The 25863-nt window shown below is 39.1% G+C and overlaps 3 protein-coding genes across 9 annotated transcripts; 2 read left to right on the forward strand and 1 right to left on the reverse strand.

The window, feature by feature from the left end:
- Positions 1-855: 855 nt before the first annotated feature.
- On the forward strand, positions 856-7878 carry cdh27 (cadherin 27). 2 transcript variants are annotated; one of them, XM_085158683.1, is made up of 16 exons: positions 1268-1546; positions 1935-2084; positions 2426-2567; positions 2672-2835; positions 3164-3295; positions 3805-3987; positions 4177-4493; positions 4578-4720; positions 4791-5015; positions 5115-5336; positions 5449-5567; positions 5650-5814; positions 5924-6001; positions 6084-6131; positions 6210-6314; positions 6404-7878. In XM_085158683.1, exons 1-16 carry the CDS (start codon positions 1283-1285, stop codon positions 6626-6628), a joined length of 2682 nt encoding a protein of 893 aa, XP_085014809.1. In that variant the 5' UTR covers positions 1268-1282; the 3' UTR covers positions 6629-7878. The 2 variants fall into 2 exon arrangements, with proteins under 2 accessions (XP_085014808.1, XP_085014809.1); XM_085158682.1 differs by lacking the exons at positions 5650-5814; positions 5924-6001; positions 6084-6131; positions 6210-6314; positions 6404-7878 and adding an exon at positions 856-970 and having other exon boundaries at positions 1424-1546; positions 5115-5642.
- A 7175-nt stretch (positions 7879-15053) lies between these two features.
- Positions 15054-23072, forward strand: LOC146519028 (cadherin-like protein 26). Of its 4 annotated transcripts, none has more exons than XM_085160826.1 (21): positions 15054-15181; positions 15596-15718; positions 16043-16192; positions 16589-16742; positions 17472-17635; positions 18000-18131; positions 18990-19172; positions 19325-19641; positions 19726-19868; positions 19939-20163; positions 20265-20486; positions 20584-20705; positions 20786-20950; positions 21060-21137; positions 21220-21267; positions 21346-21429; positions 21575-21778; positions 21886-21957; positions 22038-22085; positions 22166-22252; positions 22341-23072. In XM_085160826.1, exons 1-21 carry the CDS (start codon positions 15161-15163, stop codon positions 22560-22562), a joined length of 2964 nt encoding a protein of 987 aa, XP_085016952.1. In that variant the 5' UTR covers positions 15054-15160; the 3' UTR covers positions 22563-23072. The 4 variants fall into 4 exon arrangements, with proteins under 4 accessions (XP_085016952.1, XP_085016953.1, XP_085016955.1 ...); XM_085160827.1 differs by having other exon boundaries at positions 22166-22207; XM_085160828.1 differs by lacking the exons at positions 15054-15181; positions 15596-15718 and having other exon boundaries at positions 16109-16192; positions 16563-16742.
- On the reverse strand, positions 22884-25223 carry LOC146519029 (protein LSM14 homolog B-B-like). Of its 3 annotated transcripts, none has more exons than XM_085160833.1 (8): positions 25012-25223; positions 24722-24885; positions 24480-24609; positions 24175-24357; positions 23991-24068; positions 23623-23760; positions 23418-23541; positions 22884-23330 (listed from the first exon to the last, which is right to left on the reverse strand). In XM_085160833.1, exons 1-8 carry the CDS (start codon positions 25133-25135, stop codon positions 23174-23176), a joined length of 1098 nt encoding a protein of 365 aa, XP_085016959.1. In that variant the 5' UTR covers positions 25136-25223; the 3' UTR covers positions 22884-23173. The 3 variants fall into 3 exon arrangements, with proteins under 3 accessions (XP_085016959.1, XP_085016960.1, XP_085016961.1); XM_085160834.1 differs by having other exon boundaries at positions 23178-23330; positions 23627-23760; XM_085160835.1 differs by having other exon boundaries at positions 23178-23330; positions 23418-23530; positions 23619-23760.
- Between the last annotated feature and the right edge of the window lie 640 nt (positions 25224-25863).

Below are 25863 nucleotides of genomic sequence, written 5' to 3' on the forward strand. Positions count from 1 at the left end.
ATAATGCAAAGAATCACAAACATACAATAAACTCAAAATGCTGGGTCAAATGACCCAGAACTGTGACACGGCATGGCTGGTTTTTAAAAAATCAAAGACTCAAATGCTCAACTCAATATGTCTTCAAAAGGCGTTCATAAATCAGTGTGGACTCTGAGGATTACACGTTTCCTCTAAAAGCAGCAAAGACATTACCAATCATTCCTCTCTGCAGCAAACCACTTTCTGCTGTAGAAACATTTGAGCATTAAGGTTTGAAAAAGTCAGATGACAGTTTGAAAAGTGAAAAACTCCACAGAGAGAGAGAATGCTGAAGTGGATGACTGACTAAAAAAATGGACTTTTACTTTTAGACTGAGTTTGTTCTAGATTTAATTTACATTTTATTTCCAGTTTTTCTGCCCGTTTTAAATTTCAGTGTGATCATTGTTGTCATGTTCTGTTTTAATAACACCAAGTATGTGTTTGACTCTTTGGCACAAAGCCATGAGGTCAAATGTTTCACATATTTCAAGTTTTTTAAAAACTCTACTTCAGAGAATCCTCGATCCCCAGACGGGGGTGTGTATCACTAAAGGATTCTGAAGCAGTCACAGTTTGCAGAGACTTTATAATTTTGGTTTGATTCCCAGGATCAAATGCCGAAAAAGCGGGAAGATAATATCTTCTTCACACGAGTGATGATTTTTAAGTGAATACACACTGAGGGTCAGTAACTATAAAGCATTTGAAAGGCAAGATCAAAGTTGGCATTGTTCAGTTACTATAAAAAGTTTGTGACGTATTAAAGATTATGAGGCTTCTTCCATGGAACGGCAGGTATGAAACCACACACACAGACTGGATTTTGCACTTGTGTATGTGGGTGTGGAAAGCAGAGGACGGGTCTCTTTACTCTGAAAAAAGTCAGTCCTCACTCACTCTGAGCTGGATATACTGAACAAGAATCATGCTCCGCTTCATCCTGTTGGTATGTAACATTTCTGTTACATTTTATTTCTTATAAAACTATGTGCTGATTATGGGAGCAAATCTTGTGTGCCGATCTCGTCATCTATCATATGGCCACATAATGACAGATGGCAGATGCCACGTGACAGATGTTATCTGAAATCTTCTTATAGACAACAACAAAAAATCCTCCAAAATATATTTTTGTTTTTAGTTTTTAGATTGCTAAAAATGGAGTTAAGGGTTCGTTATGAGCCATAAAAGTCAGGGACTTCCTTTGAAATGGTTTCATTTTTCTTATTATGCTACACACAGGAAAAAATGCCTTTGCATGTCAATAGAAATATGTGTGTGCGCTCACCTTATTAAAACCTGTTTACCAACTATACAACAAAGCGCTGAAGTTCCACAGGCACATAAATTAAACCTACAACCTATAGCCATACCTCGACATTCCTGCTTTGTCTTTCAGGTTTATTGTTTGTCATGTGCAGCAAACTCAGAGCTGTTGAGCCGTCACAGAAGGGCGTGGATTATTGATTCCTTTGAGATTGAGGAGGGCCATCCAGGGCCATTCCCATATGAGTTGGGCAAGGTGAGAAATTCAAGCAGAAAATGTCCATTTCCAAATTTTATAAATAAATAATGACAAATCCGAATGACATATTTTTACTTTGGACTTGGTGTTGGCTGCCCATTTTGTATGACATTAGCTGTAGAAATGTAGAACATCTCTTGAATGTAATGGAAATAAGCATACAGCATTGTCCATTTATGATCAGTTGCTTAGAAAAGAAAAATCCACTAACAGTGTACAAGCAGTTTTGTGTTTCAAATGTGTATTTTGTCCTCTCCTTCTTTCTTTAGTATACAAAAATAATCAATTTAATTTTTGGAGGAACTTTCATTTTAATGTAATTGCCAGAAAATACCCGTAGTATACACCATAACTGACCTCACGGACATTTGATGTTGTGTTGTAGGTGAGTGTTGATAGGGAATATCAAATATACTTTGAACTGCATGGACAAGGGGTGGACGAGGAGCCGATGGGAGTCATCTCCATAGACGAACATTCTGGCATGTTGAACGTCCACAAGGCCGTGGACTATGAGAAGTGGCACACACTTGAGGTTAGAATCGACACATGTTAAACTCCAACATGTAGTGATTTCTGTTCACAGTGACCATGAAAAAAATCTGTTATTGTAGAGTAGTCACTGTTAATAGGTTTGCAGGACAAACAAATTAGAGTTCTAATCAAATTGTGTATTATCCTCTGTAAATATGAGGTTTTCCCTGATTTCATACACAATATGTAAAATATTGACACATCTTTAAAGCACATTTTCTTGTCAGAGAACTGAAAAATATTTGTATTATGATTTTTCACACTACATTCCCAATGTCCAACAATTTATCATGTTCGTCTTTATACTGTAACTAACTCTGCATGGTATCTTTTGACATCTAGCTAAGATTTGAGGCCAGAAAAATGGACGTATCAATGGACACCAGGTTAGGAATTCAGATTTCTATAAAGGACATCAATGACAACCCACCACGCTTTGAGAGGGATCTGTATGAGATTAACCTTCCTCAGGAATCCACACAAGGTAAAAGTAACAAACAAGCAAACAAAAAATGCTTCTTGATTTGAACTTAATTACACAGTGATTATTAAATATGCTCGTTAGCTTGAGTTATTATTTCCCAACAGGCTCCAATCTTTTGAAAGTGCATGCCACTGACATCGACAAGAGCGAAACACTAAACTCAACCTTCCACTATGAAATCAAATCTGTGTCTCCAAATGTTAGAGACACTGAACTCGTCATTGATGAATCTGGATACATCTCATTCAAAGGATGTTTAAATTATGAGGTAAGAGACTCTTTTGTTGATATGTCAGGAGTACGAAACACTTTAAAGATGAGTAAGAAGAATGGAGCTATTTCCTGTTTGGCTAGATCTGTAACTGATAAGACAAAGTAAAACTAAGCATTTATGCAGATACTTGCTTTGAGTGCTTTCTCATATGTGCTTTTGTTCCAATGAGCAAATTATCTTCCTGCACTTTATAAAATTGCCAGTAAGCTACATTTGGTGACAAGTGGTCCAACTCCTTTGGGAGGAAATATAGAGAATAGTATTAATTCTTTATTCTTCTTTTAGTCTGTTAATGTAAAACTCTCCATTTGCTTGTGTTAAGGTGGCTGAAAAGTTTAAAGTAGTGGTGGAGGCCAAAGACCACGGTGAAGTAGTCAAACTGTCCAGTTCAACCACTGTTGTAATTTACGTAGGGAATGGCAACAACCACCTTCCAGTCATCAGCGGTCAAACGGTAGGCAGTCAGTTGGTGTTTTAAACTCCAAACAGCACCAGTTTCAGCAGTTTCACATCTGTAATCTGATACCGATGTGTAGTGTATACAGAACACAAGGTAAGACCCAATGGTGATGTGGCATCGATTAGTCAAAATATAAACATAAGAAAAGAAAACTGAGGTAAATTGAAAAATTGTGAAAGGTGGAAAGAATAAAATATGCAGATAATATCATATTTCAGTTGCATTTATACTGAGCCTAAAACATGGATGCAGTTACCTTGCTGTTGTTATTACTTGTCCATATTTCATGTAATCGCCAAATCATAATTTTATAGAATGATATCTGCCTAAGCCACAAACTAATTACAAGGAATATAAACACTGTTAATCAACCACACTGACTCCATGATTGCACAAATTGTAATATCAATAAACATAGATGAGGAAATTGTATACATTTCATGTTTTGTACTAGTACCAGGGAGTACTTCTACAGGGTTATACACATTGTATTCAAACCACAGGGCACTGGTAAAGTGAAGGAGCTTGAGACTGGGGTCTCTCCTCTGAGGCTGCACGTGACAGACAAAGACACCACCCACACCTCGGGATGGAGAGCCAGATACACCATACATGGTGACAAGAGAGAGAACTTCAAGATACTAACAGACTTAGAGACTAATGATGGGATCCTGACAGTAGTTGAAGTTAGTGGTGTTTGACTGCATGCCATACATTACAATGACACCCACAGTTTCTCTGTAATTAATCTATATTTGTCAAACATGCTTTTTGGGCTAACAAAGATTATACTCTTATATAAAGATGCTGAAAATAGCTTCTTAATTTCACAAAGAAAAATTTGGGGATTTTGCAACACTGTTGTATAATTTCAGCCTTTAGACTTTGAGAATGGGGCGCAGAGGGAGCTGTTGATCTCAGTGGAAAACGAGGCGCCGTATTACTCCTGTGAAGTAAAAGAGAGGACGCCCTCAGGCCTCTGGAAAGTTGACACCATTAAAGGCCATGATCCCTCTGGTGCAGCTAAACCTCAGTCTGTGAAAGTCACCATTGATGTGGAGGATACCAACGACCCTCCTAAATTCAGCATGACGGTGAAAGAGGTCGCGGTGATGGAGAACGTACCCGCTGGAACCTGGTTTGATAAAGTGACGGCTGTGGATCCTGACTCCAATTATTCCAAAGAGTTTGTGTAAGCGATTTATTTGATTAAACATCTCTGAACGTTGATCTGAAGCTGTTCAGTTCTGTCTAAGTGCACTGAATCTGTCCACAGTTACAAGGTAGGAAATGATCCTGCTGGCTGGGTGACGGTGGATCCCCTCACAGGAAACATCACAATGATAAAGACGCCCGACAGAGAATCTCCACACGTTGTTAACGGCATCTACACCATCTTAGTGTATGCAGTTGACAAAGGTAAACACACACTCTGACTTTTAAAACACAAACAGCTTTTTTTGTACTACATTTCTTGCATCTTGGACAGGTAAACCACCAATGACAGGAACAGCTACACTACATATCCATGTGTGGGACCAGAATGACAACGTGCCACAGCTAAGAGTGGACAGCCTGGATGTGTGTGTGTCTGATGCCCCCACAACCACCAACATCGAGGCCTTTGACCCAGATGAAGCACCTTATGCAGGGCCTTTCACTTTCGAACTGTTGGGAAATGTTGAAGGAAAATGGAGACTGAATCCTGACTATGGTAGAAACATCCTTCGTGTATTTAGTGACATATTACAGAAAAACAAGCACAAAAGCCAGAACTCTTAAAGTATCCTATCATTTTGTGATTTTCTTCAAGGTTACGCAGCTGGTCTGGTGAAGGAGCCCGGTGTGTCCTCTGGTCAACACACAATTCATCTAAAGATCTCCGACATGCAGGGAGCATTTCAAGTTTACAACCTCAGTGTGACTGCATGTGGCTGCACTGTGACACCAAACTGTCGAATTCGCCAGAAATCTGAAATAAACATTGGCCCTTATGCTTTATGCATAATAATTTGTTCACTCTTACTACTTCTGTGTAAGAAACACACTGTTTACTTTAGTGTAGGAGAACTGTGATATGTGTGCTAACATCTCTAAGAACCCAGCATAAGTTTTATTATTATATTTATTATTTTACTCTTTGACAGTGCTGCTGCTGGCACTCAGCATCTCGTCCAAAAGAGAGTTCGTCACTATGGAGCCTGAAGATTGTTCAGGAGGAATCCTCCTCCAATCAAACACTGAGGCACCAGGAGACAACTGCGAGGTCACTGTTTAGAAACATTTGCATCCATGCCAATGACCCATTTTAAGGCAAATATCAGTAAACCATTTCTTTTTCTTTAAAGATTCCTCCCACTATTATCGAAAAACCAGTTTGTATGGAGCAATATAATCAATCTAATTTCCATATTCCACTGAATGGGATGAGAAATGGGAGATATTCAGCAAGGGTGGGTATGAATGAAGTTCAGACTTTTGGCAGTTTTCGGAGCGTACGCTCACAACCTAGGGTAGGTCATTCTTCCATGGAGCATGTACTTTTGTAAAAGCATCTCATGAAAGTGTGATAAACAGAATCCTCTATAGATCACCTCCTGCTCTTGTCATCCTTTTGAACAGGATTTTACACAGAGGTCCATCCACCCACGCTTTGGGGATTTCAGCAGAGAAAGCCAATACAGCTACACTGGGAACCAGGTTGTACACACCCACAGATTGAGGATGACTTACAAATGGATCTTAAAATAATAACTATATCTTTGTGTTCTTTAAATTTCAGTCAAACTGGAATTCTCCAATAACCACTGGCTATGACAGCAGCCATCAGGTAGAACAGCAGAGATTTGTGTTTGTAATCTTTTACTTTGAAATCAGAGATAAAGAAATGTGAACCTTTTGTGTGCAGTTTGAAGACATGAGCAATATGAACGTCCTCCAAACACAAACCGTGAGCTGTGCTACGGAGTCTAATGACATGCAGGTTAAACTGCTTCAGTGCGTAATCTCTTCAGTAAGTTACAGCTCCTGTGCTGCATTCTTTAAAACATAAGAGCATGTATGATTCAAAAAATAATAATTTACGTGTTGCAAACTTTTCAGAAAGTGACCTCACTCCGGAAGAAAGAAGTGGACTTAGGAGACAATGAGCTTCACATCTATACAGTGGAGGGGAATTTAGACACCACCTCAGCGTTGGAGACAATCATCACTTTGGAAGAGGATTCATTTCAGGACACACTGAAAGATCTGGGTCCAGAGTTTCACCAACTGGCTTCTATATGCAGCCCGACACAAACACAGTACTCAGGATATCCTGTTATGTAGCAAACATTTTTGTTTCAAGAAAGAAAAAGAAGGCATTTAATCCCTTTATTCCATTCAGATTTGGGGTTAATTAAAAAGGGTTTGTGACAACCACTTCACATGAGATATACTACCAGAGAGCTATATTGTTAACCACATGTATTTAATAACTGTGCCACATGCATCTTCATTTTTCATATCAAAATGAGGAAAGAAAAACAAAAGTGCACAGTTGCTGGATTACAATTGTTCTTCGCTTTCATGTTAGGATCCAAAATGCTAATTTGCATTTGGGATAAACAAAAAAAACCAAAAATCATCTTCACTGAGTGCTCATGCAAAGGGTGGAACTCAAGGTGGTCCTCCTTAAACAAGTAGAAAACTACAGTATTTACAACAGTTTTAAGAAAATGGAAACCCTTCAGAGTCTACCTCTACCAACTTTTGGGAGCACTCTCTGCTCAGTGGTATTTTAGGCCAGGTGGTCCTCGTAAAAAGGCATTTTTTGGGGTGAGGCTGGAGATTAAGGAGGTTGTGGGGTCTTTGTCACAGTGCTGTGCCTAATGCCAAAATAAAAATGAATTGAATATGTGGTGTCCACAGTAATCAGGTTTGAAGAGCTCCTAAAACTCCCTACACCACATACTGGGAGTTAGTCATAATAGGTAAAGCATGTCCTTTTTTAAAAAAAGAGATCTTGCTTTTGTGTTGAATCTCGAGCATCTGTGGCCACGATAGATGTGTTTTTACCTGTAGTTTTAAAGGTGTTACAGGGTTTTGGACTCAGGGTTTCTGAGAACAGTTTTGGTTCTGTTTTGGTTTTGAGGATCATTTGTGTTTGAAGTATTATAATTTGTATTGTTTATATTTTTGCTTTATCTCCCAGCCGCCTCAGTGCTTCTTGTTTAAGTAGTGTTCAGTGTATTCTGTTCAGGTCTGTGTTTTGTCCTCCTGTGTCTCATGTGCGAAGTTAGTCTTCTCTCCCCTGTCACAATCTGCGGGCAGCATGTGGAGCTGAGGGGACAATCCAAATGCAGACACACGGAGAAAAGAAGGCTGGTTGTCAAACATTACAAAAATCATAATAATGGATTGCATTTACAATTCCACTATTCATTCACACACTGGTGCAGGCAAACCACAGTTTGGGGCAGACTGACAGAAGCGAGGCTGCCATATCGCGCCATTGGCCCCTCTGGCCAGCACCAGTAGGCGGTAGGGTAAAGTGTATTGACCAAGGACACAACAACCAGGACAGAGAGAGCTGGGGGATCAAACCGGCGACCTTCCAGTTACAGATGAGCGTCCCAACTAGGGATGGGTATTGATAAGATTTTCATGATTCCGATTCCATTTTCGATTCTGTTTAACGATTCGATTCTTTATCGATTCTCTTATCGATTCTTTTTAAAAAAGGAGAACACTAAGGTCTAATAGCTTAGAACTTTGTTTTATATCTTCTCTTTGAACAAGATAGATATTTAGGAGTAACATGGCCTTACAAACCCAACAGTGAGCTCTTAAGAGATCCACAGCCTACAGCTCTTCAATAGGGTGTCACAGGGTCCCCAGGAAAAAAAAATTGTAAATGTAAAATAATAAAATAAATATTCTTCTGTAGCAATAACAAAGTATAACATAAATTATTCAGTAGCAATTACACAAGAATATCCAGTAATGTCCCTGCCTACAATTAAACACATTCACTTACTGAAAATCATCTGCTGTGGCAAATGGGTGCAAGCCTTTGACCACAAACTGAGTCACTGGTCGGTGACATTCGTCTATCCTGGCCTGAAACGAGACGCTACGGTAGACTGTGGCGAGAACTGCCAGCATCTGAGCCAGACTCTGTCTGTCTCTCTCATCATGGTCACCTAAACGCACAGTAATGGCAGGTTTTGTAATAAGGCAGATCGCGCTAACATAATATGCACTGTTAGTTGATTATTTACCTGCCACATTAACGGGAGAGGACGTGCAAACGTTACCGCTGCTGCTGGGTTGAGATTCACGAGTCCGGAGCGGAATTAAAAACACGACATTCATTTAAGGTTATCGTGTGTTTTGTGAGCAAATGCTTTTGCATATTCGTAGTGTTTCCTTCCTTAAATGAAATATCTACTTTACAAGTATTGCAAGTTGCCCTGTTGTCATCCGTTCTCGTAAAGTATAACCAAAGTTTTGAGCGTTTGAGCCGCTTACGCGCCATGTTTCCTGCCAGGTAAATGACGCTCCGCAACGTGGTGACGTCATTCGGGGCGACTGGAATCGATAAGGGAATCGTTTGCAAAAATGGCAAACAATTCCAAGGAATTGAAACAGTGGGAACCGGTTCTCAACAAGAACCGGTTTTCGATACCCATCCCTAGTCCCAACCCCCTGAACCACGGTCGCCCAAGAAAGCCAAACTGAAAAAGGAACGAATCGTGAAAAACTAAGCTGGAAAAACACTTGGAAAATCTGGAAACACTAAGAACTTGGAGACAGAGGGAGGGAGATCGAGGGACACAGAGATAAATAAACATGAAGACAAGACAGAAAAGGGAACATTAAAGGAAGTCTGATAACCTACAATCAACCTGAATCACAAGGCATAAACAACATAATCAGAAAACTCATAAGCACAAGAAAACTAATCTAAGAACTATAACCCACTGTTCAAGATCAAAACAATAAACAAACAAGATTCATACGTCCAAAACACAAACACTGGGTCAACAACCCAGAACCATGACATTCCCATTCATTTGTGTCTGTCTTCCTGTTTTACTTTGGTGATTGTTGTTGTATGTTGTAGGTTTTTTTCTGTGGTTTACCAGAAATAAAACTTGGTTTTGAGTTCACTCTTTCTCTTTTGAGTCTTCCAATTGGGTCCACATCCCACCAGCCACACACCCTGACATATAACATACCAGGAGTTACAAATTTAACATGCAAACATCTGAGTGCCTTTAACCAGCTCTGGTTTCTTGGCTTATTTTTTATACACGTGGTGTTTTTTGTTTTTGTTTGTTTTCTGCTTCTGCATCTTTTCTGTTGTTTTTATTTTTATTTTATTTTTACTGCTCTTTACTTGCTCACAATTAAAATGGATTCAGCTTTCAGCTTTATTACAATGATGCAAAGTAGGAAGGAAAATAGGGTCATGTGATATCTCAAACAAAATCATTTTAATAAGAGGACTGACAGCTTTCCTTTGCATGTCAATCTTTGGATGAGCACTGATTTAGTACATGTAATGCAGTGGTACAGTGGGATGGTTTGGTGTGGTTGTTGGAAGAGTGTTCAGAGAAATTATTTGGGATTTTTTGTTAATGGAATTTGCTAAAAGGAAAATATGCTCATCAATATTTTGATGCTTATTTTTTGCAAGTGGTTCATTTTCATTACAGTCAAGGGATTACTTAATCAAATCAATGAAAACAATCAGGCCCTACCTTGACTGTATGCTCACACAGCTTTTAGAACAGAGTTTAGTGTGGAAGAAGTGGCGGTAACCAGGTCTCATGGGCTCAAGAGGCTGCTGCTGCTAGCACCAGCCATGGTGAAATGCAGCAGGAGGGACCATAGTTCCACCAGCAGTGTGAGAAAAAGACACAGGAAGGTGAGATTAATGTGGTCAAAAATTAATGAATACTTTGACAATCAGACATCGCTAACAGTGAACTGTCACATGCTGAAGTGCAGTGAAACTAAGAAGTGGTAACCCAACAACAGAACAGAAAACCTCACCTACACCCTACACAGCTCACTTGTAGCTCAATGTCTCCCCCTTCTGGCTATCAACTTTTGATCACTGGGCACCTGAATAATGGATCTCTCTCTTTTTTATTTCTTTTTCTTTCTTTCTTTTTTTTTTTGCCTGTCCCGTTTGGTTCTTTTGCCATCAGAATTATTGTCCAAAGGAGAAGAAAGATGCCCAACGGATTTACTTTACCAAACGGACCATCCCAGCCTTGCCTTGAATACTGGATCTCAAGCTAAAGATTATATGACATTAGATGATCTCACTACCCACAACCTGCACCTTCATAGTGGAAAAAATAATCTGTAAACTCCACCCTGACGTGGTCCTTGCTTGCCTTTTACCTCCAAAACTCGAGTGATGTTGTGAAAACTTCAGCATAGCTGGTATCTGAGTTCCTCTTCGTCTCTTTTGACTGTCAACACAGTCTCTTCATTTTTGCCTTACAAGCATAAAGAAATGAATTATATGTTGTGTGTGTACAAATTTTTTAGCTTTAATCCTGCAAGAAGGCCAAGATGAATCTCTTAGCGGAGAATTTTACAGTAACTATTAGAATAAATGAATAATTTAAATAACACATTGACTGCTTTAATTTTCTTTAATTGTTTTGAGTATTGTTTTTGTCTCCATATAAAAGATATCAAAATCTGAGCATACAACTTAAAAGTAAAAAGAATCTATATGTATTCTGCAGTCTATGATGCTTAAGGGACATCACTGCAGTGAGCATTTAAACATCTTTTGAATGAAAACATCAGCATATCAACACAAAACTGAAGAGACACTGCAACCGTATGAAAGAAGACGACTATTTAGGGAAATTTCTACTCCTGAGGATTAACTGCTGTGTAATTTATATTATTACCATCCAAGAACTAAAGTAAGCGGAAATTTCAGTTTTTTCTCAAACAAGCTATTAGAATTTCTGAGAGATTTTTTGAGAAACTGAGTACGTCCACATGTACATGGGTATTTTTCAAAATGCAGCTTTTTCTATGCATTTGGGCCACACGTAAAAGGCATTTTGGGTCACTGAAAGGTGACATTTTTAAAAACTCCTGCCAGGGTGGAGATTTTTGAAAACTACATTTTTGCGTTTAGGTGTGGACGAGGAAAACTAAGATTTACTCAGGCAACGTCAAAAGTGTGCGCCGTTTTTGACATCACGCTGTTGCCACGTTATAGTTTACATGAGATAAATTTCTACAATGGCGGATATAGACAAAATACTGTTGCTGTTATTCTTAGTATCTGCAGTTTTTACACGCTTACATATACACACACAGTTTATGTCCCTCCATTTAGAAAGACAGAGGCATCAGAGTGAACATGGGATGTAGCTTCTCCATTCAACACAGACGCTCTCACGACCCAAATCCTGACGTCGGTTTTGAATAAAAAAAAATCGTTTTAACCCTGGGTACTTTATAGAAGGGACAAGAAGTATTAATAACATGGAAGAGATAGTAAATGGCTTTAATGAATTCTTTGTAAACATAGGGCCAAAACTGGCAGAAGAAATAAAGGTGGATGGAATAGAAAGGGACACTGGTGAAAATATTGAAAGGAATAGTAGCTCAATGTTTTTAAGAGCAGTGGAAGAGAAAGAGATTTATGACATAGTTAGAGGACTTAAGAACAAAACCAGTACAGACTGGAATGATATTGATATGGTAACAGTAAAGACAGTTATTGATGGTATTGTAAAACCATTAAAATATATATTCAACATTTCAAAAAGGGGTTTTTCCACAAAAAATGAAAGTTGCTAAAGTTATTCCCATTTACAAAACCGGTGAAAGGCATCATTTTACAAACTATAGACCAGTGTCAATACTCTCCCAGTTTTCTAAGATACTGGAAAAACTTTTCATAAAAAGATTTGACAGTTTTGTGGAAAAATATGAATTAATGACAGATAGTCAGTATGGGTTCAGAAGCAACAGATCAACAGCTTTGGCATTAATAGATTTAATGGAAAAGATAACAGAATGTATGGATAATAAGAGGTATGCGCTCAGCGTTTTCTTAGATCTAAAGAAGGCATTTGATACTGTTAATCATGAAATTCTATTAAAAAAACTGGAAAAGTACGGGTTTAGGGGAGTGGTTTTGGAATGGTTAAAAAGCTATGTTGGGAATAGGCAACAATATGTACAAATAAATGAATATAAATCTAATTTGATGGATATAGCTTGTGGAGTACCTCAAGGTTCAGTACTGGGTCCAAAAATGTTTATTATGTACTTAAATGATATCTGCAGAGGAGATTAAAATCGGAGATTTTAAAGTTTGTAATATTTGCAGATGACACAAATATACTGTGTTCAGGTGTGGAATTGCCACAGGTTTTGGAGATGATCACACAGGAATTAACGATATTAAAGAAGTGGTTTGATATAAATAAATTATCATTGAATCTAGATAAAACCAAATTTATGTTGTTTGGAAACCAAAAGAGAAACATCAAAGTAGAAATATGTGTTGACAATGTATATTTAGAAAGAGTAAATGAAATAAAATTTCTTGGGGTGATCATTGACCACAAGCTCTGTTGGAAGCCACATATTACTTATGTTCGGGGGAAACTGGCACGGGGCATTGCCGTCCTAGGGAAAGCAAAGTATATGCTGGATCAGAAAGCACTGCACATTTTATACTGTGCTTTACTACTGCCATATATGAGCTACTGTGTAGAGGTCTGGGGAAACACATACAAAAGTAACACACAAACAATAACTGTAATACAGAAAAGGGCCATTAGATTAATAAATAATGTGGGGTACAGGGACCATACAAATGCACTCTTTGTCAAAATGCAAGCTATTAAATTCCAAGACTTGGTGAAGCTTAAAACAGCGCAAATAATGTATAAAGTAAGAAATAAATTGCTTCCAAAAGAAATCTGTAAATTGTTCATAGAAAGAGAAGGTGGGTATAACTTAAGAGGGAAATGGAATTTAAAAATACAAAGTGCTAGAACAACTTTAAGAACTATGTCTATCTCAATTGCAGGAGTTAAATTATGGAACAGTCTAACAGAAGAAATAAAAGACAGTAAAAACATAAAACAGTTTAAAGTAAAATATAAAAACCTGATTTTAAATAAGTATAATAATGAAGAAAACGGGGTTAACCCAGGACGGTAATGTTGCTGGTAATGGTGTTGTGGTTCTTTTTTGGGGTTTTTTTTTTTGTTTTGGTTGTTTGGTTTTCCATAACTTGTGTATCTGCAAATATACACCTTCTGTATTTTTCATATGTAAGAAACTATACTGTGGTGGGGCTTGCTAATTTCTTGTTTTTGATTTATGTATGTTTTGTTTTGTTTTGCTTTACTTTTGTTTCATATGTTGTTTGTTTAATTTAAGACTAAAATCTTTTTTAAAGGAATGAGAGGTAAAACTTGAGGGGGTAGGGATAAATAAGTAAATACTTCTACCTACTACTTTTCAAACAAATAATGGAATAATATTTTGTAATGATTGTGAAGGCTCATGTTTGAAATGTTTGAAATAAAAATGAACTGAACTGAACTGAACTGAAATTAGTTTTATTTATGCTGTATGCATTTTGTCCATTCCAAAGTTGTGAGACTACACCAGCCAAAATGCTGTCGTTAGTTATTAACATTTGAAATGATGAAGGTACTTGAAGAGTAACACAAAATTAGCTCCCTTTCCAGAAAATCACAAAAACTTTTCAGAAGTACTTAAGGTTTTGTGAGGGCACAAAACCCTGTTAATTCTTTTCCTCCCAGGCTTCTAGACTTCTGATTGGTCAACATTTCTACACGGTTAGGATTTTTCCATGTTCGACTTTGTTTTTAGAATTTAAATGTGGAAGGAGATATTTTTTCAAAACTGCACATGTGGGCGGGATTTTTTTTTTTTTTTAACAAAAAAGGAAAATTTCAGTTTTCAAAAAATACCCGTGTACGTGTGGACGCAGCCTAAGGTTATCACAAAAAAAGCAAATTCACTGAACATTCTGAGTCTCCTCCTGGAGACTCTGTTGTCCTACTGGGAGACTTCAATGCTCACGTGGGTAATAACAGCGAAACCTGGAGGGGCGTGATTGGGAGGAACGGCCTCCCTGATCTTAACTCGACCAGTGTTTTGTTATTGGACTTCTGTGCAAATCACAGTTTGGCCATAGCAAACACCTTGTTAGAACATAAGAGTGTCCATAAGCGCACGTGGCACTAGGATGCTCTAGGCCGCAGGTAGATGATCGATTTTGTAGTCATATCACCAGGTTACAAACAAAGAATCCAACACAATGAAACTTCTACAAAACACACAGAACAAGGAGAAGCACAGACATGAGGGAGCACGGGACAACGGACAAGTGGAAAATGAGACAAAAACACACCATATAACAAGGGAAGAGGACACAGGTGGGAGGACGGCTAAACACAGACCATGAGAGTAGGAAGGTAGAACTAAATACAAAGCACAAGAGATAACAGGCCATCACCATAAAACAGCAACTAACACTAGACCAAGATTTAGACATAACAAACCTATCGTCAAACTAAAGCAGTCAAGGAACTAAAGGCACAAAACACGGCTTCTATTCGTTAGACTGAGTTTGTCCTATTTTGATTTTCAGCTGTCAGTCACAGCTGGTTCCATGGAAAGGCAGGTAAACAGGCACACACAGAAATACGCGTGCGCACACGCGCGGGCGTACAAAAACAGGATTTTACGGTTGCATATGTGGGTGTGGAAAGAAGGCTGGGCTTGCTACTCTGAAGTAAGTCCTTACTCACTCTGAGCTGACTGCAGTGAACAAAGGTCATGCGCTACTTCTTTTTATTGGTACGTAGCAATTACTTTTGTATTCCTTTGACTTTTCCTTTGTCAGACATGCTAATTATGTGCACAAATACTGCGTGCCCTACTGGATCTCTTCACCTGTCGTATCACATGGCTACGAAAGGCAAAATTCTTGAAAACGTTTTCTGAAATTGCTTAAAATTGAGTTAATGTTTTGTTGTCGGCGATACAAATCTGGGATCTCCTTTTGAACAGGTTCATTTCTCTTATCACGCTATACTCGGAAAGCCTTTGCATATCTGCAGAAATACGTGTGTGCGCACCTTATCAAAACTGGTTTACCAACTATGCAACAGTGAGCTTTTAAGAAGTTCATTACCCCAGACGCATAAATTATAACTTCACCGTAAGCCCATCCCCTAACATTCCTGCTTTGACTGACTGTTTGCCTTCCAGGTTTATTGTTTATCAGGTGCTGGAAGCTCAGAGCTGCTGAGCCGTCACAGGAGGGAATGGACTACTGACTCGTTTGAGCTTGAGGAGGGTTATCCAGGGCCATTCCCATATGAGTTGGGCAAGGTGAGAAATGACAGAATAACCAGAAAATGACAGAAAAAAACCAAACTTTTATGTATAGGTTTTTACGTTTCAAATTAATTTTTTTGTGGAATAAAATGCACAGTGAATTTAATTTTCAGGTGAACTTTTTTAATGTAGCTACCAAAAAACTAATACTAATAATGCAAAAATAATCAGTTCATTGATTAAAGCTGATTTAACACCTACATTCCTTTGATACTTTCTTTATTTAAAAGTTCCAGGTTCACAACAATAAAATCAGTGATACATTTAAAATCACAAAACGGACGTTTACGTTTGCAAACATTTACTGTTGTGTTGTAGGTGAATATTGATAGGCAAAATCGACTAACCTTCCAACTCTATGGAGAAGGGGTGGATGAGGCGCCGATGGGAGTCATCTCCATTGACAAAGAGTCTGGCATGTTGTACGTCCACAAGGCTGTGGACTATGAGGAGTGGCAAAAACTTGAGGTTAGAATCAACACTCGCTAAACGCCAACATGTAGTGATCCCAAAGTCTTCTGTTCATGTACAAATTATTCATAGTGACAGTGAACACCTGTTATTGTGGAGTAGTTACTATTAATGAGAGTGCAGATTAAGCATGCTCATGCTTATTGTTAACCAACAGTTTTTACACTTTACGTTTCTGTCAGCATATCGTCAGAAGCTTTACCTGATTTCATACTAGAAATGTAAAATTTTGTTACTTTGGTTGCATAAAAAAGGCTGAAAAAAATCTTTAAAATTATTTTAACTTCTTGTCACAGAACTTTACTACTTAATGATAATCTTTCCTTGTCATAGATCACAATATTTACTATTTATTTTCTATTGTAAGTCTTCGTGGTATCATTTGATGTCTAGCTAATATGTGAGGCCAGAAAGATGGACGTGTCAACTGACACCAGACAGGTTACCAGGTTACGACTTGAGATTTTCATAAAGGACATCAATGACAACCCACCACGCTTTGAGAACAGTCTGTATGAGACTACTGTTGATCAGGAAAACACACAAGGTAAAAAAAAAAAAAATAAATAATAAAAATAATAATATATGTACATATAATTATTTGATTCCCGCTAGTTCTGTAAGTTGGCTCACTTACAAATGAATAATTTTTTTTTATTATAGTTTCATTTTAATGGTGAGAGACAGAATGGCACTTTTGAGTCGTTTGTACTGCTTCCATTGCTGAACAATTGCATCACCACTTGTTACCATCTCAACGAGGTGTCGGGGACATGAATGGGCTTGTAGTCCATTCCAGCCCACCTCCACGCGGCAAGAGTGGACTACAAGCCCATTCATGTCTCGACATCCGTTGACAGCTCTTTGGTCTTGCCTGTGGCGGTGGAGAGGTTGGAATGAAAGAAAATGATTCTGAGGATGGCTGTACTTTATATACATAACAAGCTGAGATTAGGAGGATCTGTAATTGATTGATTAATTGGAATCTGTGTGCCTACAACTCTTAATGTGATGTGTTTTTTCTGGATTTTTGGTAGATATTCTGTCTCTTTCCACTAAAATAAAACTACATTAGAAATGAAAAGAGGCTCTTCATTTCTAATGTAGTGAGCAAAGTTAAATTAGCAGCAGGGGATCAAATAATTATTTCCCCCACTGTGTCTGTGTGAGTCATGTCTGTGTGTTTATCTATCTAGCCCTGTGTGTGTGTGTGTGTGCTTCTTCCTTTGAATTGAATTAAACACTGAGTGCTCCTTAATTGTTTGTTTCCCAACAGGCTCCAATCTTTTGAAAGTGCATGCTACTGACATAGACGAGAGCGGAACACTAAACTCAACCTTTCACTATGAAATCAAATCCATGTCTCCAAATGTTAGAGACACTGAATTCTTCGTTGATGAGTCTGGATACATTTCATTCAAAGGTTGTTTAAATCATGAGGTAAGAGACTCTTTTGTTGATATGTCAGGAGCACGAAACATTTTAAAGATGAGTAAGGAGAACGATTTGGCTAGTTCTTTACTTGAGTAAGTAAAACTTACGGAGCTATTTATGCAGATGCGCATGCTCACTTTGAGCAGCAACAGATTCTTTGCAAATATCACAAAGGTTACAAATATTTCCTTATTATAAAAAAAAAACCCCATTCGTGTAATACAAAAAAACACCCGTAAGCTTTTTGCATAATGGTCTAACTACTGTAGGATACACACTGTCTAGGATACACTATGATCTATGTATCCTATGAATACATTGTTATGCTTTTAGCCTATTAATGTAAAACTCTCCATTTGCTTTTGTTAAGGTGGCTGAGAAGTTTACATTAACAGTGGAGGCCAAAGACCACGGTGAAGTAGTCAGCCTGTCCAGTTCAACCACTGTTGTAATTCATGTACGGGATGGCAACAACCACCTTCCAGTCTTCAGTGACCAAACGGTAGGCAGTCAGTTGGTGTTGCAAACTCCAAACAGCACCAGTTTAAGCAGTTTCACACCTGTAACCTGATACTGATGTGTAGTGTATACATAAAAGAAGGCAAGACACCTTGGTGGTGCTGTGAAAGCTCACTCAGTTTCCCTCTAATAAACAGTTTGAGTGCATTTTCACATCATATGAGAGTTTATTCACTAAGTGTCAGAGTACAACAAAGTTACATTCACTTTAAAGAAAGTTTCACTAACGCTGCTAACAGTAGCTAATGAATGCTAATAGCATCACTTACCGACAGAAAACACCAGCGTATCTCAACATTTCACCTCAGCATGGCTGTCATTGGACAGAAGTGAGCTTCTCTTCTCACTAACTCATATGGAACTCCCTTCACAAAGTTTTAAGGCATCTTGCAGAGTAAATACAAGTAAACACTTTTACCCAAAATCGACATCTAAGGTAAACTGTGAACTGACAGCCTTCCACAGATATGGAAAAACTCTGGGGTGTATTCAGATCTGGTCCAAAGGGAAGGAGAAAGTTGCTGGACTAAATTTAATGATTATGGACTTGAATTGGGAAGGATAATAAAACAGAACTTAAGTGACTGCAATCTACTGACATCAAGCAGTCACAGTTTTACACAGTATTACTTTAATAAACTTGTGTAGTTGGCTTGCTCCATACTTTACATAACCACCAAATCATTATTTTATAAAATCATATCTGCTTATGAATAGACCACACTGACTCCATAATTGCATAAATTATAATAGACACATAAGAAAAAATGTATATTTAAAATTGTGTTTTAGCAATGGAAAATTGTTCTACAGGTTTATACACTCTGTATTCAAACCACAGGGCACTGGTAAAGTGAAGGAGCTTGAGACTGGGGTCTCTCCTCTGAGGCTGCATGTGACAGACAAAGACACCCCCCACACCTCTGCATGGAGAGCCAGATACACCATACATGGTGACGAGAGAGAGAACTTTGAGATACTAACAGACTTAGAGACTAATGATGGGATCCTGACAGTAGTTAAAGTAAGTGGTGTTTGACTGCATGCTATACATTACAATGACACCCACAGCTTTTTAAAAAATGTATTATCCTCTTATATAATGATGCTGACAATATTTTTTGAATTTCACAAATAACAATTTACCTATTTTGCAATTCTGTTGTATAATTTCAGCCTTTAGACTTTGAGAATGGGGCGCAGAGGGAGCTGTTGATCTCAGTGGAAAACGAGGCGCCGTATTACTCCTGTGAAGTAAAAGAGAGGACGCCCTCAGGCCTCTGGAAAGTTGACACCATTAAAGGCCATGATCCCTCTGGTGCAGCTAAACCTCAGTCTGTGAAAGTCACCATTGATGTGGAGGATACCAACGACCCTCCTAAATTCAGCATGACGGTGAAAGAGGTCGCGGTGATTGAGAATGTACCCGCTGGAACCTGGGTTGATAAAGTGACAGCTGTGGATCCTGACTCCAGTTATTCCAAAGAGTTTGTGTAAGCGATTTATTTGATTAAACATCTCTGAACGTTGATCTGAAGCTGTTCAGTTCTGTCTAAGTGCACTGAATCTGTCCACAGTTACAAGGTAGGAAATGATCCTGCTGGCTGGGTGACGGTGGATCCCCTCACAGGAAACATCACAATGATAAAGACGCCCGACAGAGAATCTCCACACGTTGTTAACGGCATCTACACCATCTTAGTGTATGCAGTTGACAAAGGTAAACACACACTCTGACTTTTAAAACACAAACAGCTTTTTTTGTACTACATTTCTTGCATCTTGGACAGGTAAACCACCAATGACAGGAACAGCTACACTACATATCCATGTGTGGGACCAGAATGACAACGTGCCACAGCTAAGAGTGGACAGCCTGGATGTGTGTGTGTCTGATGCCCCCACAACCACCAACATCGAGGCCTTTGACCCAGATGAAGCACCTTATGCAGGGCCTTTCACTTTCGAACTGTTGGGAAATGTTGAAGGAAAATGGAGACTGAATCCTGACTATGGTAGAAACATCCTTTGTGTATTTAGTGACATATTACAGAAAAACAAGCACAAAAGCCAGAACTCTTAAAGTATCCTATCATTTTCTGATCTTTTCTTCAAGGTTACGCAGCTGGTCTGGTGAAGGAGCCCGGTGTGTCCTCTGGTCAACACACAATTCATCTAAAGATCTCCGACATGCAGGGAGCATTTCAAGTTTACAACCTCAGTGTGACTGCATGTGGCTGCACTGTGACACCAAACTGTCAAATTCGCCAGAAATCTGAAATAAACATTGGCCCTTATGCTTTATGCATAATAATTTGTTCACTCTTACTACTTCTGTGTAAGAAACACACCGTTTATTTTAGCGTAGGAGAACTGTGATATGTGTGCTAACATCTCTAAGAACCCAGCATAAGTTTTATTTTACTCTTTGACAGCTCTGCTGCTGCTGGCACTCAGCATCTCGTCCAAAAGAGAGTTTGTCACTATGGAGCCTGAAGATTGTTCAGGAGGAATCCTCCTCCAATCAAACACTGAGGCACCAGGAGACAACTGCGAGGTCACTGTTTAGAAACATTTGCATCCATGCCAATGACCCATTTTAAGGCAAATATCAGTAAACCATTTCTTCTTCTTTAGATTCCCATCACTATTATGGAAGAACCAGTTTGTATGGAGCAATATAATCAATCTAATTTCCATATTCCACTGAATGGGATGAGAAATGGGAGATATTCAGCAAGGGTGGGTATGAATGAAGTTCAGACTTTTGGCAGTTTTCGGAGCGTACGCTCACAACCTAGGGTAGGTCATTCTTCCATGGAGCATGTACTTTTGTAAAAGCATCTCATGAAAGTGTGATAAACAGAATCCTCTATAGATCACCTCCTGCTCTTGTCATCCTTTTGAACAGGATTTTACACAGAGGTCCATCCACCCACGCTTTGGGGATTTCAGCAGAGAAAGCCAATACAGCTACACTGGGAACCAGGTTGTACACACCCACAGATTGAGGATGACTTACAAATGGATCTTAAAATAATAACTATATCTTTGTGTTCTTTAAATTTCAGTCAAACTGGAATTCTCCAATAACCACTGGCTATGACAGCAGCCATCAGGTAGAACAGCAGAGATTTGTGTTTGTAATCTTTTACTTTGAAATCAGAGATAAAGAAATGTGAACCTTTTGTGTGCAGTTTGAAGACATGAGCAACATGAACGTCCTCCAAACACAAAACTTGAGCTGTGCTCCCGAGTCTAATGACATGCAGCTTCATCAGGTTGGTAGTCTCTTAAGTATATCACATGTCCTATGCTGCATTATTTTAAAAAATTAATAAAAATGTATGAGCATGTACCATTAAAATACAAATCACTTCTGGCATATTTGTATTTGCTTTTGACATGTTCCGCTTTTTACAAAAGCTAACCTCTCTGCGGGAGAAAGAAGGGGACTTGCTAGACGATGAGCTTCACATCTATTCAGAGCTAGACTCAGACACCACCCCAGAGCTGGAGGCAATCAGTATTTCTGAAGAGGGTTCATTTCAGGACACACTGGAAGATCTGGGTCCAAAGTTTCACCAGCTGGCTTCTATATGCATGACAGCCAAGGACTCACAACCTAAGGTAGGTCGTTCTTCCATGGAGCATGTAGTTTTGTAAATGCATCCCTTCAAAGTGTGAACAGATTCCTCTATAGATCACCTCCTGGTCTTGTCACCCTTTCCCAACAGGAAATCCACTCACCATGTGAGAATTTAAGAAGAGAAAACCTGTCCTACCAACACAGCTACCCTCAGAACCAGGTTGTACACACCCATAGAAGATCAAGGATGTCTTACAAATGGATCTTAAAATATTAAATGGTTTCTTTTTCATATTTCAGTCAGACGGGAAATCTCCAATAACCACTGGCTATGACAGCAGCCATCAGGTAGAACACCAGAGATTTGTGTTTGTAATCTTTTACTTTGAAATCAGAGATGAAGAAATGTGTGAACTTTCTTTGTGCAGTTTGATGATATGGGCAACATGAACGTCCTCCAATCACAAAACGTGAGCTGTGCTACGGAGTCCATTGAACTCATGCCACTTCATCAAGTTGGTAGTCTTTAGTCCATTATGCCTTTATGTTGCATTATTTAAAAATAATCACTGCTGGCACATTTGCATGTGCCACCTTTTACAGAAGACAACCTCACTCCCAGAGAAAAAAGGGGACTTAGACAGTGACCTTCACATCTACACACAGGAGAGGAACTCCGACGCCACCTCAGAGCTGAATAGGATCAGTATTTCTGAAGGTGCTTCATATCAGGACACACTGGAAGATCTGGGCCCAAAGTGCCACCAACTCACTTCTATTTCCAGCCCAACACAACGACAGGACTCAAGATATTACGACATGTAGTAAACATTTGTTCCAAGTGTGAGGAAGAACATTCAATTCCTATATTCTATTAGGAGGAGAGACTAAAAAGGGTTTGTGGCGACCACTTCTGCAGGAGAAATGCTACGAGAGAGCCATATTGTTAATCACATATTTATTACTGTGCCACATGCGTCTTCAGTTTTTATATCAAACTGGGGAAAGAAAAAAAAAAAAAAAAAAAACCAAAACAAGCAAAAGCCAAAACGAAACCACAAAAGTACAGTTGTCCATTTTGACAAACCTGTCTTCCAGAACCCATTTGGACAGCCAAGTATGTGTAAATGTATACAAACATTTAAAAAAAAAAAAAAGACAAATTTCACATCGCATGTTTCAAACTAAGTAACAATATTGCTTTTTTTTGCTTTTTTTTTTTTTTTTAAGTGCACAGTTGCTGGATTAAAAGAAACTGCTCTCCCATTTCATGTAAGGATCCAAAATACAAATTTGCATTTGGGATAAAAAAAAAAAAGAAAAAAGAAAAGAAAACTTCACTGAGTGCTGTTGCAGAGGTTGGAACTCAAGGAGGTTCCTCTTAAACAAGTTGAAAACTACAGTATGTACAACAGTTTTAACAAAAAGGAAATCCTTCACACTCTGCCACTACCAACTTTTGGAAGCGCTCGCTGCTCAGTGGCGTTCAGCCCTCTGCGTCCACGCCCCCTGAATCCTCGGCCTCTCAGGAAGCGACCAGGAACTCCAAATGTTTCTATGTTCAACTTTTTCTCCTCAGCCCAGGTGGTCCTCCTAAAAGGCACATTTTTTTGTGGGGTGGGAATAAGTATATTACAGAGCTTCACAAAACAAATATTACAAATAAACTGTTTAGGTCACCTGGGCTTGAGGTCTGATGAGATGTTATCAAAGAAACACTTGGCTTTGTCATAGTACTTATCTCTGAGAGGAGGCTCCTCCTGTTGAGGAGGGCTGTCCTCAGTCTCCCAAGACTCCTTCTCAACTGCAAAACACATGTATACACTCAGCTCAGTTTATGTCACCGCAAATAAAACTGAATTGATTGGTGATCTTTAAAACATACCAACATTTTGCTTCGTAAGATCTTTAAACTGAGCATTTGCACTTTCAAAATCAAAATCTGACTCAAATGCCAAAGTTGAAGCCTTTGTGTTTTTCACTATTAGTTGGCCTCTACTTCTGTTCCTGGACCTGCGGCTGCCTGCAAATAAGCATTTAGAGGGGAAGGAAAAAACAAAAACAGTTAAAACTGGTTCTCAAACCAGTTCATCTAGTATGAGACATTTCATTTGGTAATTTAATGCTTCCAGGCAGATGGGCAAAATATTTTTATAAATATAATTGCAGGTAATTTTCCCACAGAAAGAGTCAAGCAAACCTACTGCCATTCAGCAATTAGCAGCTCACAATGCACATTTTAAATGTGGATACCTTGTCTCTGCCTTAGTTTCTGGTTTCCAGTATTTTGGCCTTCAGCTGAGGCAGCACTTGGCTGAGATGGTGCCTGTCCTAAAATGATATATGATAATCTTTCTCCTTATTGTGGTGGACTTAAAAGCAGTGCAATGAAGTCAACTGATGTTAAAGTAAATGTTCACTGTTCAAGTCCGCTTACTGGTGGGTATATTCTCTTTTTGAACCTGGGCACCAGCCTGTCCAGACCGCTGAACTGGACGCACCAGCGGTTTGTTCTGTGGCTGGGTTGTAGTCTTTCCCTTTTTCTGTGCAGCACTGACCAAAGGCATGGTCTGGACAGCCTGTTCAACCATAGGGGCTCTTCTGGCTTGGCCTGAAAGTCCTAGAATTGAGAGAGCACAAAGAAGCCTAGTGGTGCAAGACCATTTTCCATGCTGGAAACCCAGATTTACACAAACATAAATATATAACAAATCCTCTGTTATATTGAGAAGAACTCTGTACCTAGTCCCAGTGCTGCACTGTACTGCTGGTTGAGTAGAGTGCTAGCTGCCAGCTGATTGTAGGTGGGCATCATGTCTCTGTAAGGACTCCAGCGTGGGTGATACATTGCAGAGGAGCTGCCAATTGATGACTGATCCCACAACAATAAAGACAAAAATGAACTTTTATGAAACTTTCTATTAATTTCAAATAAATCTACAGTGAGAAAACAAAATTAAGTTGAATCTCCTTCACCTACTCACCTGAACAATAGCAGGGTCCCGAGGAAGTCCATGGTGTGGTTTTGGTGGCTCAGACACAGTAATATCTTTTATGTCACTGCCCCTGAAGATTATGAATTCATAAACTTCATCTTTGGGTGGCACTGGTCTGTCTGTGTGCCGGTCTTCAGTGCCATAAGATTTAACTGGGAAAATATGTTGAAATGACATAAAGCAAGTCAGCTGTTTTTTAAACTCCAGCAAAGTCTGTTTAAGACTTAACTGAGAAGTAAACACAGCCTCGAGCCGCATCCTGTAAAGCATCAACCTACCTTTTGCTAAAGCAACTGTGGACCTGTCTGTGTCCACAGAAGACAAAATGCCCTCATAACGAATCTGTGCCTTGGATATTAAACTTATTTTACTGCCAATGTAAGGAGTTCCTCCGGCACTCATGCTTGCAGTAAAAATATGCTTTCAGATCAAACTTCACCTACAGAGTGAGCGGCCACGCACACCTTAACTAATCCACAGTGTGCATGATGGAAAGCACCTGTGCACTTTATAAGATTGGCAGGGCTGCACCTCTTTGCGGCTGTGTGTAAAACGGGGGTAGTTTCCTTACTCAGTCGGCATACACTGCTAGTTACAAAAGCAAGAGCGTGGAGTTAAACTAAGTAAAACTGGAAGCGGGCTCGCTGGTGTTAAACGCTAAGCCCAAACAGATCTGAGGTGTCCACTAACAAACTCACCAGCAGCTAGCGGTTAAAAATTAGTTTTGCTGCCGTTATGGTATAGGACAGGGTTGTTTAACTTATACAATAAACATATACATCAGGAACTCCAGGCCTCGAGGGCCAGTGTCCTGCAGGTTTTAGATCTCACCCTGGGTCAACAAACCTGAATCAAATGATTAGTTCATTACCAGGCCTCTGGAGAACTTCCAAGACATGTTGATAAGGTAATTTAGCCATTTAAATCAGCTGTGTTGGATCAAGGACACATCTAAAACCTGCAGGACACCGGCCCTTGAGGCCTGGAGTTCCCCACCCCTGATATACATACTAATATATACCAGCTTACTCACTGGCCACTTTGATAGGTACATCTGTTCAACTAATTTCATGGCTGCAACCTAATGAATTTAGGCATGTAAACATGGTCAAAATGACCTACTGATGTTT

This window comes from Neolamprologus multifasciatus, chromosome 5, assembly GCF_963576455.1.
Source record: "Neolamprologus multifasciatus chromosome 5, fNeoMul1.2, whole genome shotgun sequence".
In the NCBI taxonomy this organism is placed as follows: domain Eukaryota; kingdom Metazoa; phylum Chordata; class Actinopteri; order Cichliformes; family Cichlidae; genus Neolamprologus; species Neolamprologus multifasciatus.